General features: G+C 47.5%; 1 protein-coding gene across 2 annotated transcripts; it reads left to right on the top strand.

Annotated features, from left to right (window-relative positions):
- The first annotated feature begins 627 nt into the window (after positions 1-627).
- DUSP26 (dual specificity phosphatase 26) lies at positions 628-13,745 on the top strand. Of its 2 annotated transcripts, none has more exons than XM_083713837.1 (4): positions 628-932; positions 8,307-8,578; positions 10,612-10,826; positions 13,117-13,745. In XM_083713837.1, the coding sequence occupies exons 2-4, from the start codon at positions 8,400-8,402 to the stop codon at positions 13,314-13,316; spliced, it is 594 nt and encodes a 197-aa protein (XP_083569963.1). In that variant the 5' UTR covers positions 628-932; positions 8,307-8,399; the 3' UTR covers positions 13,317-13,745. The 2 variants fall into 2 exon arrangements, with proteins under 2 accessions (XP_083569963.1, XP_083569962.1); XM_083713836.1 differs by having other exon boundaries at positions 632-932; positions 8,302-8,578.
- Positions 13,746-16,978: the final 3,233 nt, after the last annotated feature.

Below are 16,978 nucleotides of genomic sequence, written 5' to 3'. Positions count from 1 at the left end.
TCTTCTTCAGCTGGGAAAAATGCACTGTGGAGAGAGGGGAGGGTGCTTGTTGATGTCACCAACCCCCCAGCCAATCAGCACTCTGCACAGCCTCTTTGCCTTTTGACTGATGGGACTCATTCTTCCTGAGAAAACCGTGCATGGGATAACAGCATTGCTATGAGTGTGGTTTCCGAAGCAGAGCAGCTCATGTTTTTATGCACATTTGCACTCTCCTGTGTTTTCTCCAAGTAGCCCCCAACTGGGGTATGGATTTTGTTCTGTCTCTAACATGCAGATGAGTTACAGATAGGTAGCAGATGAGGACTAGCTCTCATAACTATTATGTGCGTGGGGGGGGGGGGGGTTATGTATTTCCCTTTTCTTACTGTGAAATGTTTTTCTCCCAGCTTGGATTGGATGAAAAATGTGGCACAGCAGCCAGGACCTAGCTTAACAATGGCTTTGCCGGCTGCATTTGCCCTGTGGGGTTATCGGCTGGCTGTCCCTTCTCCCAACAATGGCCTTGCATTCGTTTGCATGAACTAACATATTAATCACAGCGAAGGGTCTGCGCCGGGCTTTTGCATGGTAGCACAGGTGTGCTCCTGTGTTGCCGTGCAGACTGAAGCGAGCGAGCTAGCGAGCGAGCGAGTGTGTGGTGCATCTGTGGCGTGTGTTTGCACGTGCCTGCTCTCTCTGACTGGCTGTCTCCTGAGCTGCTACTCTACTCTCTCTCACCCATTCACTGTCTAATAGGAAACAAATCTGCCCCTGGACATGCCAGGGCTTAAAATAGATGTTGAGACAGCAGCCTTTCCCCTTCTTCAGCAGCAACAGCGTCAGTAGCAGGAGCGGCAGAAGCAAGGAGAGGGAGAGCAGAGGAGATGGCCGACTAGATCTGAAGGAGAAGCCTTCTTTCCCAGCTGAGAAAAATCAGAGCCTTGACAAAGGTAAAGTAACTGGGGTCAGGTGGCTCTCTTGTTGTCTCTTTGTGGCACTTCCACGGCAGGTCAGAGCCTGTGGCTTCCTTGGTCTTTCCCCCTTGCGCTGTGCCAGCAAGGAGACGCTTCTGCCTGTCCTCTCTCTGAGAAGCTGCCATTTAGAAAGAAGCAGGCTATTCGATGCTTTGCATGTTTGTATGTGGCAGGGAACTGTGGCAGAACTTTGGCAGGATCGAGGCTTGGTGGAGTGGGAGGTCTCAAGCTGCATGCATGACCCTGTGATATTTACTCTCTGCTACCTAACTTATCATCCCAACAGTGCGGTGGAAGGAAAACGAGAGCCAGATTCATGCTGATGTGCATATAAGGGTGGGGTATCTATGGGTCACATAGTTCAGGGGATTGATCCTGGTCTCAAAGAAAATGTGCCTCCTTCCCAAACATTGCTGCCACGCAGAACTCGTTCTTGGAGCTCATGTCTTTCAAAACATATCAAAGCTCTTGAAGGGCTGCTTTTTGGCAAAAAAAAAATTGCCAGGCTGACAACCAGCGCAATTGGGCATGTGGATAATTTTGGAAGGACTGAGGGGGGTAGATTTGAGGACTCTGCTTGGCTTTTTAGGCTTAAACTGGATACCTCAAGCCAGAGATGTCTTCTTCACACTCAGTCTCATTTTTCTGCCTCTGTAAAGTGGGAACAATTGTGGCCTCCCATTGGGAGGACAGATAAAATAAGGGCTCTCATGTATGAAACCCTGTGAAAAAGATTGATTACAAGGAGAGAGTTGCGCAGCGTGGGAACATGGCTTCTTATTTTGCTCGTGTTATGAGGCTGGGAAGCAAGGCAGACAAAACAACAAGCAGGAGGCAATCTCTACTTTCCCCTCTCCTAGTGCTCCAGTGGGAGCATTAAAAGAGCAGTGCATCATGTGCAACATTGTGCAGGAAGAAAAGCCTCTCCCTCCCCACCCCACGCATGTTTTCTGAACAGGGCTGGTCCATGGAGAGGAGTGGATCTGTTGCATCTGATCTCCAACCTCGAGGGGTGCCCCACCCAGTGCTTGATTCCCCTTAAGCTAAATGGCCATCGGCTACCAATCCTTTAGAAACGCAGCTGCCTTGCTCCAAAAGCCACAGGCGCAAGATGAGCTGTTCCAGGAGGGCCGGGGAACCTGTGGCTCCCTAGATGTTGTTGGATTCCATTTCCCATCAGCCCCAGACAGCATGGCCACCGGTCAGGGATGAAGGGAGTTGCAGTCCAGCCATATCTGGAGGAATCTGGTTTTTCCACCTCTTAGTAGATGTGTTGGAAAAGCTTTATTTCCCTTCATAGGCTTGTAAAACCTTCCCCTGCTGGGTTAAAGCACTCAGGTTTCAGACTGGCTGCCACCCCCGAATGTAATACTTTATTTTGATGTAGCAATGAAGGGGGGGGGTCTGCTCCTGGACCTTCTCCTGAAGTCCCACTCCTTGAACTGTCAGCTATCAGGGGCTCAAGCAGACTCCTCCATCCCCCATTTTGTTCACAATCCACAGGCCGCAGAGTCCTTATAAAAGCTGTTCTGCTTTCAATCGGTAAACAAGGGGAAGATAGAAAAACCACCGCCGTGTGTGAGGGCATCCCTCTTTCACTCCCAGACCGATACGCAGGCACAGCTTGGGCCAAGTTCAGAAAGTACAGAGCAATATTCTAAACAATTTTATGCAATTCAGAAACAACCAATCATTTCTGGTGATTGTGTTAAGCGTGAGTGTGTGTGTATGTGCTCCCATTTCTGAACACAATGCAATATCCTCTGCATTACCCAGTTCAGATTTTTGGTATTATCATCATTTTTGCCTGACACCACACCCAGCAGCAAAGGCTCCAGAGAAAGCTGTCCTCTTGAAGCAAGTCAGCACGAAAGCGGATGTGACAGAGTTATGGCGCCTATGCTGTGAAGTCAGACATTCCCAGCAGTTCTGAATGAAGACATGTAGCCACCTGAGAATGCCAGCAAATACCACCGTTTGCTTTTCTTTTTCCTCTTCCTCCTCATGCTCTGTACTTTGACTTTTGCCTCTGCTACAGCAAGGGCAGGTGAGTCAACAGGCTGTCACCTGTTCAGAAGGTGGGCAGTTCGAATCCCCGCGACAGGGTGAGCTCCCGTTGCTTGGTCCCTGCTCCTGCCAACCTAGCAGCTCAAAAGCATGAAGTGCAAGTAGATAAATAGGTACTGCTCTGGCGGGAAGGTAAACAGCGTTTCCGTGTGCTGCTCTGGTTCTCCAGAAGCAGCTTAGTCATGCTGGCCACATGACCCGGAAGCTGTACGCCGGCTCCCTCGGCCTGTAAAGTGAGATGAGCATCGCAACCCCAGAGTTGTCCGCGGCTGGACCTAATGGTCAGGGGTCCCTTTACCTTTACCTTTATGCTGTAAGCCACCCAGAGTGGCTGGGGAAACCTTTCCCTTCCTCCCCCACAACAAACACTCTGTGAGATGAGTGAGGCTCGGAGACTTCAGAGAAATGTGACTAGCCCAAGGTCACCCAGCAGCTGCATGTGGAGGAGCGGGGATGCGAACCCTGTTCACCAGATTACGAGTCCACCGCTCTTAACTACTACACCACCCTGGCTCCTCCTAGAGGAGGCACCACTGCACTGCTCCTCAAAGTCCTCTGCCTAAGATGGCCTAAATGAGAGGGCTAGATGTGGGCCTCAGGTTCATTCCTGGCATCGCTCCACAGGATCAGACAACAGAGGATGCAAAAGACCCTCTGCCTGGGATTCTGAAGAACTGCTGCCTGTCAGAATACCAGGGGTTAGCAAACTTTTTCAGCAGGGGGCCAGTCCTCTGTTCCTCAGATCTTCTGGGGGGCCAGACTGTATTTTGGAAAAATAATATGAACGAATTCCTATGCCCCACAAATAACCCAGAGATGCATTTTAAATAAAAGGACACATTCTACTCATGTAAAAACATCCTGATTCCCAGACAGTCCGCGGGCCGGATTTAGAAGGTGATTTAGAAGGTGATTGGGCTGGATCCGGCCCATGGACCTTAGTTTGCCTACCCATGGTATAGACAGCACTGGGCTTGGTTGAAAAATAATCTGACCCAGCAGAAGGCAATTTTCAGTATTCCGAAAGAACTTCCTAAGAGCTGCAACTGCAGTGCTCCCAGCCTCCCAGAATGGGTTTGGCACCTCCTATCTCCACTGCAAAAAAGTGGATTGTGCCGCACATTCCCCCAACCTGATTCTGACAGACAAGAGCTGTGAAGTGGCAGGCTGAACATATTCCAAAGTTCAGCAAGAGAGGGTCAGATAGATTGATACAACAGCAGCGTTTGGATAGGCATACGATGAAGTCACCCCTGGGCACAGTTGCTGAAATGAGAGGTGCCGGAGACCCCTAATGTCCAGCTTTTGTAGAGTCTGCTTGAGGTTACTCTGTGGTGAGAGAACAAAATGCTGCACCTTCTCCAGGGAGCACCAGCTCTTTAGGACAACTTCATACATGCTAAAGCTGCGTCTTCACTGGGCATTTGCCACTGAATAGTCACACCTGGTGAACTCACTTTTTACAGGGCATGTGCATGAAATCATGGGCAAGGTTTTGCATGTTTCTCATGTTTTGCCTGTTCAACTTCTGTTTGTTTTCCAGAGCTCAGGAAAGCTGCCCTTTTTTAGCTCCATGGAGTAGCTGCACAATTTCTGCAGGTGCCCGTGGACTATTGTGTTGCTTTTGTGACCAGCTATGGCCTGCATAGATTACTCTAGCCGTTTCCTAAGAGCAACTCTGGCATTTTAACTCTCACTTTTCCAAAAAGCATTGCTTTTATATCTAATCCCTCCAAGCCGCCGGGCCTTAAATTGCATTGGGAAAGATAACGATTAGGGTGTATTTAGCCCTGTTTCAATGCACAGTAGTCCTAATGAAAATCCCCCTCACCCACAAACCTTTGGGACTGGAGAAAGGGAGGCTGCCCATTTGGCAGGACATGTTACTAGTTGCTGTTCCACTTCTAGCTGAAAGCAAAAGAGCAACAATTGGGTGTTGCTAAATTATCCACAGCTGGAAAGCACCCTAAGACATTGGGAAAAGATTCCCAACTGTGGCCCTGGTGTGTTTTGGCTCAGATTATACCCCCCCCCCCCCGGTGTCACTATGCAGACGCGGAGCAATTCAACTTGGCAGCTTTGAGAGCCAGGAAAGTGAGCTTCAGGTTATATAGGAAGGTGTCTTGGGGACCAGATCAAACTCTTTGTCCATCTAGGCCACTGCTGCCTACTCTGACTGGCAGCAGCTCCCTGGGGTCCCAGGCATGGAGGGGAGCTTCCCATCCACCTAAGTGGTCCTTTCAGTTGGAGATGCTGGAAATTAAAGCAAGGACATTCTGTATGCAAAAGTCGTATTCTTTCCACTGCATGGCAGTTCCTCCCCAAAGAGAGCAGAAATGGGTTGCCTTTTCCTCCTTGGGTTCCTTAAAAACTTTCTGTCCTCCTGGTGGAAAATCAAAGCTCCCCTAAATACCACAAGAGGATCCAAGTGCGTGTGGAGCTGGGTGAATAATTTGTCTTTTTCCTTGTCTTGTAACGGGGTCAGTGCCAGGGTGGAGATATCTTGATTTTTGTTTTTCTTCTCCTCCAGCTCCTGGCTGTCTCTGTACAAAGCTCCTGGCATCTGCCAGCCTCTCTCATTACTATTCTGGCCTTGGCAGCCTCTGAGCTGGCAGAGCTGTGCTGGCCAAACATCGTTTTGAAGGAAGGCAGCAGCTGAGCTCATCCCGATCCCAACATGGTCAGGAGATGCCAGCTCAAAAGCTGAGGAAAACGCCAACCAGCGTTTATTTCTCCTCTGCACATGTGAATTCATTAAAAGTCATGTAAAATGATTGAATGCCCATAATCGAACACTAAAGTGGCAGTTGGGTTTCTTCGCTTGTCTATATGAACAAGAAAGCAGGTTTCAAATTGTCCAAGTACACAGGCAATCCAATGTAGCGTCAGGCCCCATCTGCACTACACATTTAAAGCAGGATCATACCACTTTAAACAGCTTCCCCCAAAGAATCCTGGGAGTTGTAGTTTGTTAAGGGTGCTGAGTTCCAGGAGACTACTATTCCCTTCACAGAGCTACAGTAACCAGAGTTTTTGGAGATGTAGGATTGATTGTTAAACCACTCAGGCAATTGTGGTTCTGTGAGAGGAACAAGGGTCTCCTAACAATTCCCAACCAAAATCCCTTACCAAACTACAACTCCCAGGATTCTTTGGGGGAAACCATGGCAGTTTTAAGCGGCTGTGTTGCTGCTTTCAATGCCTGGCACTGATGGGGCCTGAAACAGAAAAAGCCAGGCAGGAGCAAGCAGACAGAGTTAATAAATGCCAAACTCACCGGGTTCCTGGAGCTCAGGCTATTGAGCCCCCAAACTAGTAGTGTTTCAAGGGCAACACAGCTGCCAAGCCCAATTTGTCCTTTCGAGGTCATCCGAAACAACATGTTATCCAAGTGTCCTGTTTACCACAGACCTATTTTCCTATTCCCGTCCCCATTTTATTCCGCCTTTCTTTCTTTTCTTTTGCAAAAGGCCTTGTAAAATATGTCAGGGAATGCTTATGAAGCCTACACCACAAGACAAGAATGCTGTGGCCGGACTGCTCACAGGAGCAAGTCACTGGCAATATCCTATGTTTCTTTGCCTGAACTGGTTGCCAATTTGCTACCAGCCCAGGCTCAAGGCTTTTGTGTTCATTCTCAACAACTTGGGCTCCAAGTACCATAAGGCACCTACCGTATTTTTTGCTCTGTAAGACGCACTTTTTCCCTCCTAAATAGTAAGGGGAAATGTGTGTGCGTCTTATGGAGCGAATGCAAGCTTCACAGCTATCCCAGAAGCCAGAACAGCTAGAGAGTGCTGTGCAGCGCTCCCTCTAGCTGTTCTAGCTTCGCACGAAGCCTCCGCAAGGCACGGGGAGCCTTTATCCCCATGCCCTGCAGAGGCTTCGCGGGGCTATCCATGGCTTTTGCGGGAGGTGGGGGAAGGGACAGAGTGGGCGGCAAAAGCCAGGGATAGGTGCGCTCCCATTAAAGAGCTGCACGGAGTGTGTGTGCAGCTCTTGGGGAAAAGCCTGCAAGTGCCACACTCCACGCAGCTGGTGAAAGGGAGCTCTGAGCAGAGCCTGGGATGCATACAGGTTCTGCTCAGTGCTCCCTTTAAATAATATTTTTTTTCTTGCATTCCCCTTCTAAAAACTAGGTGTGCCTTATGGTCGGGTGCGTCTTATGGAGCGAAAAATACGATAATTCCTTACGCTTGATCACTGAGAGCTTCTGATGAGGCACTTTTTGCAGTCTCCCCAGTGCCCCAAGGCTGAAGGCTCAGCCAAACTTTTGCTTGTCCCACCTCTTTACCAGTCTTTCAGACCCTCCAAGAAGCCATCCCAGTTTCTGATTTATAATAATAATAATAATTTATTATTTATACCCCACCTATCTGGCTGGGCTTCCCCAGCCACTCTGGGCAGCTTCCAACAAAATATTAAAATACAGTAATGCATCAAACATTAAAGCTTCCCTAAACAGGGCTGCCTTCAGATGTCTTCTAAAAGTCTGGTAGTTGTTGTTCTCTTTGACATCTGGTGGGAGGGCATTCCACAGGGCAGGTGCCACTACCGAGAACGCCCTCTGCCTGGTTCACTGTAACTTGGCTTCTCATAGTGAGGGAACTGCCAGAAGGCCCTTGGCGCTGGACCTCAGTGTCCTAGTAGAACGATGGGGGTGGAGGTGCTCCTTCAGATATTGATTTGATCCTGGAATGTCCTAGAGCCCTCCCACCTCATTCCCAAAGCTGAGAAACCACTAGCTATGCTTTGTGGAGAAGGGAAGAGGACTATAGGACCCTGTCTGAGCCCTCATGCTTCCTCCCCAAAGCCCGATGCCTCCCTTACCCAGCTTTGGGAAGGCAGCATGAAGGCTGCAGCGGTGGGTGTCAAATATTGATGGGGGGCACCAAATAAAGCATTGAGGGCCACATGTTTGGAAAGCCCTGATTTATCCCCACCTACAGTAGAGGGCAGTCTACTAATGTGGATCAAAAGGATGCAAGAAAACAAGATCCCATCATGTTGCAATAAGTATGTTTTGATTTTATGGTTTAGCATTGCTTATATTTTGAATTGCATATGGGAAAAACACCATAATCTTTCCAGTGCTTAAGGCCTGTGCCAGTCTTAATCCAGCCCTGGTTTACCCACTGCTGTCAGTGCTCTAGCCCTATCAAGGACTCCTTGCTTTAGCCATTTCCATTTTTAACAGGATCCGGAAGGAGAGACATAGAGTGCAGACAATCCCCAGGCTGGATGTGGTTCTGCTAATACTACCTGTGCTCTCTTCCAGTTTAGAAACCGACCGTGGGTGGTGGTCGCAGCAGAAACACTGCCCCGCCCCAGCCCCCTCAAGAGGCCCGGGATGCAAGGGGGGGCTTGGCGGCACCAATGGCCTTCTTGTCCCGGTTCTCCCGGAACGGATCCAGGGCTCCCAGCCGGCGGATTCACGATGACACTGTCAGCCACCCCATCCTCAGCGTCTTCGAGTTGGAGAGGCTGCTCTACACAGGGAAGACAGCCTGCAACCATGCCGACGAAGTGTGGCCAGGACTCTACCTGGGAGATCAGTACGTACCAGCCCAGATGTCACTGTGCGGTGGGGACGGTGGTGGGGAGGAAGTCCTGTGATCTACACAGCTGTTAAGGAACTGGAGGGCATGCATGACATTGCCTACTATCAGGGACTGGGCAGAGGAGGAATGGTGGAGATCACCTCCCCATCCTGACCCCTCTAGGGAGGAGGAAGAAGAAGACGACAGTACAGTGGTACCTTGGTTGCGAACAGGATCCGTTCCAGAGGCACGTTCGCAACATGAAAGGAATGCAATCCACAGTGGCGCATCTACGCACATGTGGGTTGCGATTCACTACTTTTGCGCATGCGTGTTACGTCATGCGGCGTGTCTGCGCATGCGCAAGTGGCGAAACCTGGAAGTAACTCTTTCTGGTACTTCCTGGTTGCCGCAGGATGCAACCTGAAAAAACTTAACATGAAGCAAACATAGCAAGAGATATGACTGTATAGATTTACAACAGGGGTTTGAGGGAGGTCACAGCTCAGAGGCAGATGAGGCGGAAAGTTGGGAAATAATGGTAGAGGAGGCGGCAGGACCAGAATGGCAGTTGACTGGCACAAAAGCCTTCCAGACCCCCCCATCTGCCAGAACCTGGCAAGCCTTAAAAGTAGGAGAGCAAAGAGCTCCAAGACAGAAAGCAACGTAGCAGCACCCGTAGAAGTGACAAATGAGGAAGTGGGAGAGACGAGGGGTTGGAGATTCACTTGGGAGAAAGTCATTATCCAGGAGGCTGGGTTCTATAATAATTATATATATATGCTTTCGTAGATTTTCACGGGTACAGGAATGCAGGTTTTGGTGTCCTCGGGTGTCTTCCCGTGTAAAAGTTGGGGTGTCTAGGCGACGTTTCGACGAGGTCTCACTCGTCATCTTCAGGCTGGTGCTTTCGGCTTCTTGTTACTGGAACAGAGCGGGATCTCAATGTTTGAGTTCCTATAAATACTGTAGAGGGGGTGTGGTGTCTAGCCTCCAATGTTCTGGGCAGAGAGGAAGTTCCCAGGCTAGTGTGCCTTATCTCTCAAGTAATTAAGGAACAAAAGAAGAAAAGGCACACTAGCCTGGGAACTTCCTCTCTGCCCAGAACATTGGAGGCTAGACACCACACCCCCTCTACAGTATTTATAGGAACTCAAACATTGAGATCCCGCTCTGTTCCAGTAACAAGAAGCCGAAAGCACCAGCCTGAAGATGACGAGTGAGACCTCGTCGAAACGTCGCCTAGACACCCCAACTTTTACACGGGAAGACACCCGAGGACACCAAAACCTGCATTATATATATATATATATATATATATATATATATATATGCAGGTTTTGGTGTCCTCGGGTGTCTTCCCGTGTAAAAGTTGGGGTGTCTAGGCGACGTTTCGACGAGGTCTCACTCGTCATCTTCAGGCTGGTGCTTTCGGCTTCTTGTTACTGGAACAGAGCGGGATCTCAATGTTTGAGTTCCTATAAATACTGTAGAGGGGGTGTGGTGTCTACAACCAACTTTTACACGGGAAGACACCCGAGGACACCAAAACCTGCATTCCTGTACCCGTGAAAATCTACGAAAGCATATATATATATATATATATATATATTCCACCCTGCCCATCTGGCTGGGTTTTCCCAGCCACTCTGGGTGGCTTTCAGCAAAACATTAAAAACAGAATAGAACTTCAAACATTAAAAACTTCCCTAAACAGGGCTGCCTTCAGATGTCTTCTATAGCCTCTCTCTGTAATTTTGAAATACAAAAGGATGGTAAGGAACTTTTCCTTGTCTTTATACTTTCCTGGGCAACCGGCCGGGAGCTGCTGACAGCATCCTGACACCTACAGAGGGACAAATCTCCATTTCTCTCTGTTTCTCATGTTTCCCATCCTGAACTTCGTTCCACCCCTTTTCTGTATCCATTTGAGTTTTCTGTTTAAAAGCCTGGATGAGCAACCTTGCTCCTTTATGTGCACACCAGCCAGCTGCACTGAAAGGGTTGCTTAACAAGCTTCCCTGCTCCATCTTCTTCTCCCCATGTAGAGATATAGCTGCCAACCGCCGGGAGCTGGCGCGCCTGAACATCACCCACATCCTCAATGCCTCACACAGCAAGTGGCGGGGAGGGGCCGATTACTATGAAGGCACTGGCATCTGCTACCTGGGCATCGAGGCCCATGACTCTCCCACTTTCGACATGAGCCCCTACTTTGATCCTGCCGCTGACTTCATCCACAAGGCGCTGAGCAGGACTGGAGGTGAGTCCATGGCGGTAGGTGGCTTGATGGCCCAGCTTTTTGCAGAACTGAATAGCTCTCCCTACCATTGGTGAGAGTTTCACGTTGGGGGGACAATGCTCTGGATGGAAGTAGGAGTGGTGCCTGTGAGCACATTGTCATGGGATTGGTGTGCTGAGATTCTTCCACATATGTGGGGGACCTGTGAAAGGTCAGAGGAGTATTGGGAAATAATTCATAATGAATTGAAAAAAATGTTTAAAAGTACTTTTCCCCAAACAAATCAGAGTCCTTTTTGTTGGGGATAATTCAGATGGAAATTCCCATGTGTCAAAAAAGGTTATTTATGTATGCCACTACTGCGGCCCGTGTTTCATTAGCCCAAAAATGGAAAGCGAGTGAGGTCCCATCTAAAGAAGATTGGAAACTTAAACAGATGGACTATGTGCAGCTTGCGGACCAAACATATAGAATAAGAAAACAAGAAGAACATACGTTTAAAGAAGCTTGGAAAATGTTTATTGAATATATGGGGGGATATACAGTGGTACCTCGGGTTACAAACGCTTCAGGTTACAGACGCTTCAGGTTACAGACTCTGCCAACCCAGAAATAGTGCTTCAGGTTAAGAACTTTGCTTCAGGATGAGAACAGAAATCATGCGCCAGTGGCGTGGCAGCAGCAGGAGGCCCCATTAGCTAAAGTGGTGCTTCAGGTTAAGAACAGTTTCAGGTTAAGTACAGACCTCCGGAACGAATTAAGTACTTAACCTGAGGTACCACTGTAGTGTACTCTTGAAAACATTGGCAGCACTAAGATAAATTCAACAGTGTAAATAAGTTTTGATGGATGTAATAATGGAATACTGAATGGTTTAGTTTATGTAAAATATGCAGGGATTTATTATGATATGAAAAAATGAACCATGGAAAGAGAAGAAAGGAAGTCATTGACATTTTTAGGTTGTTTAAATGAATATTTTTAATTGTAAAACAGAAAATTTAATAAAAATTATACACACACAAAAAGAGATTCTTTCCCATGGTGAGAGATTAACTGTTACATCCAGACCATATTCATAGCATATATTTAAAGCGCATGGTTTCCTCCCACCCCCACCCAAGAATCCTGAGAACTGTAGCTGTTGCAGGTGCTTGAAATGGCAGCTCTGTGCATGGAATCGGGGTCCCCTAAAAACTCAGTTCCCAGCAAGGAAAAGATGCATCTTTGTGCACCAGTAAAATTGAGGACTTGTCCACACTTCTGCTCGTCCTGTGTCTAGAATGCATGGGCATAAGCAATTTTCCACTTGATCCACACAGTGTGGTCATTGTCCTGTGGAAATTGGGGACTTTTTTCAGGCAAACAGCCACAATCCCTCCTGGGAAATTTCCCGGGGCCATCTGCCAATGGTGGGTGGGGCCAGCTGCAAAAGTAGGTGGAGCAACCATGCAAATTTTACATTTGTGTGATAGGCTACTTTCTACACACACACACCCCTCTTTATTCTCCATCCAGGGATGCAGGAGGCATGATCAGAGTTCAGGGAGACATTCCGACCAAGTGAAAACACTCAAGGGGAGTGAAAAATAGGACATGAGGAGAGTCCTGAGGGCCAGATAGTAATGCCTGGAAAGCTACATGTGGCTCCCATTTTTTAGGTCCCTCACTCCTGTGTCCCGAATGAGGATGGAAAGATAAGGTTGTGCTGGGAAGGAATCTCTCTGGAGTTATTTAAATTGGTGGCATTCTGGAAGAGATCTTTGCTGAGGTGCACACCCTCTCTAACCTTACGGGCCATAAATGCCTCAGCTGCCATTTGATATTCAATGGTGCACTTTAGCTACTCTCAGATAATGGTTTTAATGCGGTTGGGAGCTTTCATATTGCAATCTGCATTACTTCAGTTTATTCTGAATGTGTTTAGTCATCCCTACTGTGTTTGGAAGGCAGGGAGCCTCCTGCTCCTTCTGTTGAGCAGGGCCCTGGACCTCTGCCCCCAAGTCCAACCCTGATGGCAATACTGTCAACACTTACTTAGTATATCTAGTTACAGATAGGTAGCCGTGTTGGTCTGCCATAGTCAAAACAAAAAAAATTCCTTCCAGTAGCACCTTAAAGACCAACTAAGTCAGTTCTTGGTATGAGCTTTCGTGTGCATGCACACTGTGTATCTGAAGAAGTGTGCATGCACACGAAAGCTCATACCAAGAACTGATTTAGTTGGTCTTTAAGGTGCTACTGGAAGGAATTTTTTTTGTTTTAGTATATCTACATCTAGCACATCTGCATCTCCCCTTTCTTCCTGCAGGAAGGATCCTTGTTCACTGTGCCGTGGGGGTGAGCAGATCAGCCACTTTGGTCCTCGCCTACCTCATGATTTACCATCGCTTGACCTTGGTGGAGGCCATAAAGACCGTCAAGGACCACCGAGGCATCATCCCCAACCGGGGGTTCCTACGTCAGTTGGCTGCCCTGGACAACTCCCTCAGGTTGAAACAGAGGCCATGAGTGGAAGGGCCAGAGGGGAAAACAATGTTGGAGCCAGTCTTGAGGCATTCCCAGGCCATAATTTGGGCTCTGGTATCCCTGAACTTCCACAGTTCCCATCCTGCAGAAGCCCAAGGCCTACAAGGCCTCTAATTTCTAAAGTGAGCTTCAGGTGTCAGCCAGAGGTGAGCTGGCTCAGGTTTCTGAGAGACAGAGAGTCCCCCAACCCCTCTCTCCATTTCTCCTTCCTTTGGGAAGCCATAAAATGAGGCTCTTCTTGATATCAAGTCTCAACCTCAGACCAGGGGAGCCTTCAGCTATCTAAATCCCCTTGGAGTCCTGTGTGGTGTGGCCTGTCGCTCCCCATATTTGCTTTTAGCCTTTGTTAAAGTGCTTGGGTAGTTCCCTAATATATTTTAGCTGTGAGAATAAAGTCCTGCAGAGACTAAATGCATCAGAACATTTTTTTTCCACCCAACAGTGATCTGTAATTATGGGGCAAGGGAAGAATTGGGTTGGTTACTGCTAGAGAGCCATGCTGCTGCTGTCTGGGGTGGGGTGAGGAGTAGTCCCAGATCAACTGCCCAAGGGTCCTAGGAACTTAGAAGGGCCTTTCACTGGCATAACCCAGCTGCTGCTTTTGTTTTTTGTTTTTTTATAGAATATTTATTGAGATTTTACAAAGACATAGATTTACAAAATACAAAAAAAAACATATGAAAAGAAAAAGATAAAAAAGAAAGCATACAAAAATACATAAAAGAGAAAAATAAAAATACAAAATACAAAAAACGAATAGATAAGAAAAAATCAAAATCAGCTCCCTTCTAGAATGGCTGCCCACCATTTTAAGTTACCCAAAATGTAATGCCCTGGACCACAGATTTGTAAAATGTATTGATTTCACAGCTCTGTAGTCTGAGTTGATCAGTAATTCTGTTGCAGGACCATGCAAAGGGGCTGTTTAAAGCCTGGCACTGGCTTGGATGGAATGAAGTACACAGAGCACTATTTTTATTATTTTTAACCATTCTCCATCACTTAATGAGAAAAGAAACTGCATTCAGAGATTGTCAAAGGGGAGAGAAAATGTTGGTGAAATTCTCACAGGCATGATGCAGGCTTTCCCCCTCTGCTTACTTACTTTCAAGTAGGCCAAGGGGCATTCGTGAGCCTCTTTTCTTCCACTCTAGCCAGCTGGTCAAAGATACAGTATATGGAGAATCAAGTCTTTTCTGAAATCCACTGTTGGGTCATACCTTTTTTAGGACCAACCAAACATGTCACCCAAAAGTGGCAAGTTTTGGAGAGGAAGCAAAACAGCTTCAGCTCCAGAGACCTGCCAGGACCAGCAATGAAAGGAAGTGCCGTTTGAGTGACACCAGGCATAAAGATAAAAAGTTCAATGGTTCCTAGAGCAGAATTGCTGGTGGAGCGGATTCCCTACCTCCTAGAATGGATTTTTTGTTTGTACCAGCTGCTGAAAGTTGAAGGAGCTCAGGTTCATTCTAGGAACTATGGGGGGAAGACCATAGATCAGTGGTACTGATATATTTTGCATCCAGAAGGTCCCAGATTCAAATCCCAGCAGCTGCAGGTAGGGCTGGGGGAGTCGCCCTGTCTGAAACCTCGAGAGCTGCCGGCAGTCAATGTAGACAATTCTCTGGCTCTGTATAAGACAACTTCCTAAGCTCCTATGAATGGGATGCTTCGTCCCTGCTCCATCCACTTGCTCCCTTGCCTACCTGTAAGTCCATGCCCTCACCTGCCTTCAGTCACTCATTGCCTGTGGCTACCAGGCGAGGGCTTAAATCAGGCATAGGCAAACTCATCCCTCCAGATGTTTTGGGACTACAACTCCCATCATCCCTGACCACCGGTCCTGTTAGCTGGGGATGATGGGAGTTGTAGTCCCAAAACATCTGGAGGGCCGAGTTTGCCTATGCCTGGCTTAAATGCAAAGTTGGCTCACCAGATGCAGCATAGAGCACACTTCCAGCTGTGCAAAGTTACCCACAGCAGATCACAGAAAACAGCTCCAGCCTGGATACTCCTGCAAGAGTTCCAGCAGCTTTGGCATTTCCTACGCTGGCAATGAAAATAAATTGATGTCGTTGGCTAGAGTGTAATGTCTGGTTTAAAGATGGCTTTCTTCCTCCTCCTCTCCCCCCATTGTTCATTTGGGATGTGGAAGTGACACAAAAGAAGTTCAAAGGCACTTTTAGCACCAGGTGTGAGAAATGATGCCAAGGCCCTTTTCATCAGTATATAAGCAAAATTAAATCGGAGGTTCTGCACAGCTGTATTATTCAGCAATCCCTTTCCTCCATAGCCATGTTCTCCTTATAGATGCCAACCTCAGTCTGTCGTCATCCAGCTCCTGCCTGCCTGTTTGCCTTCCTACCCAGGTGGCGGTCGCAGCTGCCAGGTTCCTCCCCCTTAGTCTCAGTGTTGCCCTTTTAGAACTCAGCAGGGAGAAGGATGGGGACAAAACTAGAATGAGTTGGCTCTGCCTCTCACTGGCTCTGGTCCCACCAACCTTTGGCCTGCCTGCTTTCTGTGCGGAATTATATGTGCAGAAGTTGCCCAGGGTATTTGACCCTCTTAAATGGTCCTCTTTTTCCTTCCGATAAAAGACTATGCAAAATACTTTCTTTAAAGTTTAAAAATGGCACATTACTTCTGCTTGGTACACTGAAACATTTTTACATGAATTTGTATCTGAGACTAATATTTACAGACTGATTGTGAGGCACACAGCAGCATAAAACAACACCTGCTGTTCTCACAGTTAAAACTCACTCTCTATACAGCTGATAAATGAACCAACTGGGGGGAAACTGACTACTTTGATGTTAATGCTACAGCATTAAGCCTTTGCATAGTATTTGGGAGGCATGATTCCCACACTCTCCACTGCACCAGTCTCAATGGGCATTGGTCCCTACAGCTCACAAGCCCTGTTCAGCAAAGGGCTTGGGCAACTTCAGTTCAATGTTTTGTTTTGTTTTTAATATATTTTATTAAGGGTTTTCTTGTTTTACAGTGTAAGTGTAATGCCTCGTATTTTTTTTTTCCCGTGTAACATTTTTACAAATCCATTTCATTTGTTGAGGCATTAGGGGGAGAAGAAAAAAGAAAAAAAAAAGGAGGGTGGAAGGAGGGGAGATGGATGGGGGTGGGGTCGGGTAGCGGTGTTTCTATTATGCTTAATGTATGTAGTTTGGTGTCAGCGTGCTTGTGTTGTTCACTTGGGTTCCTTTGGTGGTGAGAGAGGTTGGGGTTGGCCTAGGATGTGATTGTTTGTTTGTGATTGGCTGTGGTGATCTTTGTTTTCGTGTGTGAGTGAGGTGGGTGGGTGTTTTGGATCAAGTTAGCCATATTGATTTGTATGCTGTTGGTGGATTATTGTCATTGTCCTGTTGGGCTGTGTATGTGATACACCACAAAGAACTCATAACCCACCTACTTTCAGCAGCCAGAAACACCATAACCAGACACTGGAGAGACCTGTCAGGAGTAAGCATGGACCAATGGTACCAAATAGTATGGGAAACAGCCCTACTAGAAAAATTAACTAACAAACTGAAACTGACACGGAGACAAACAGAAGAAGACAGTTCAATGTTTGTTGATTGCAGATTCAGTCTCATTGCTTCCTGTTTATGCCCCCCACAGATGCA

The sequence above is a fragment of the Podarcis gaigeae genome (assembly GCF_964106915.1).
Source record: "Podarcis gaigeae genome assembly, chromosome: 15".
Classification (NCBI taxonomy): domain Eukaryota; kingdom Metazoa; phylum Chordata; class Lepidosauria; order Squamata; family Lacertidae; genus Podarcis; species Podarcis gaigeae.
The sequence above is the reverse complement of the archived record's forward strand: the minus strand, read 5'-3'. Positions and strand labels throughout refer to the sequence as shown.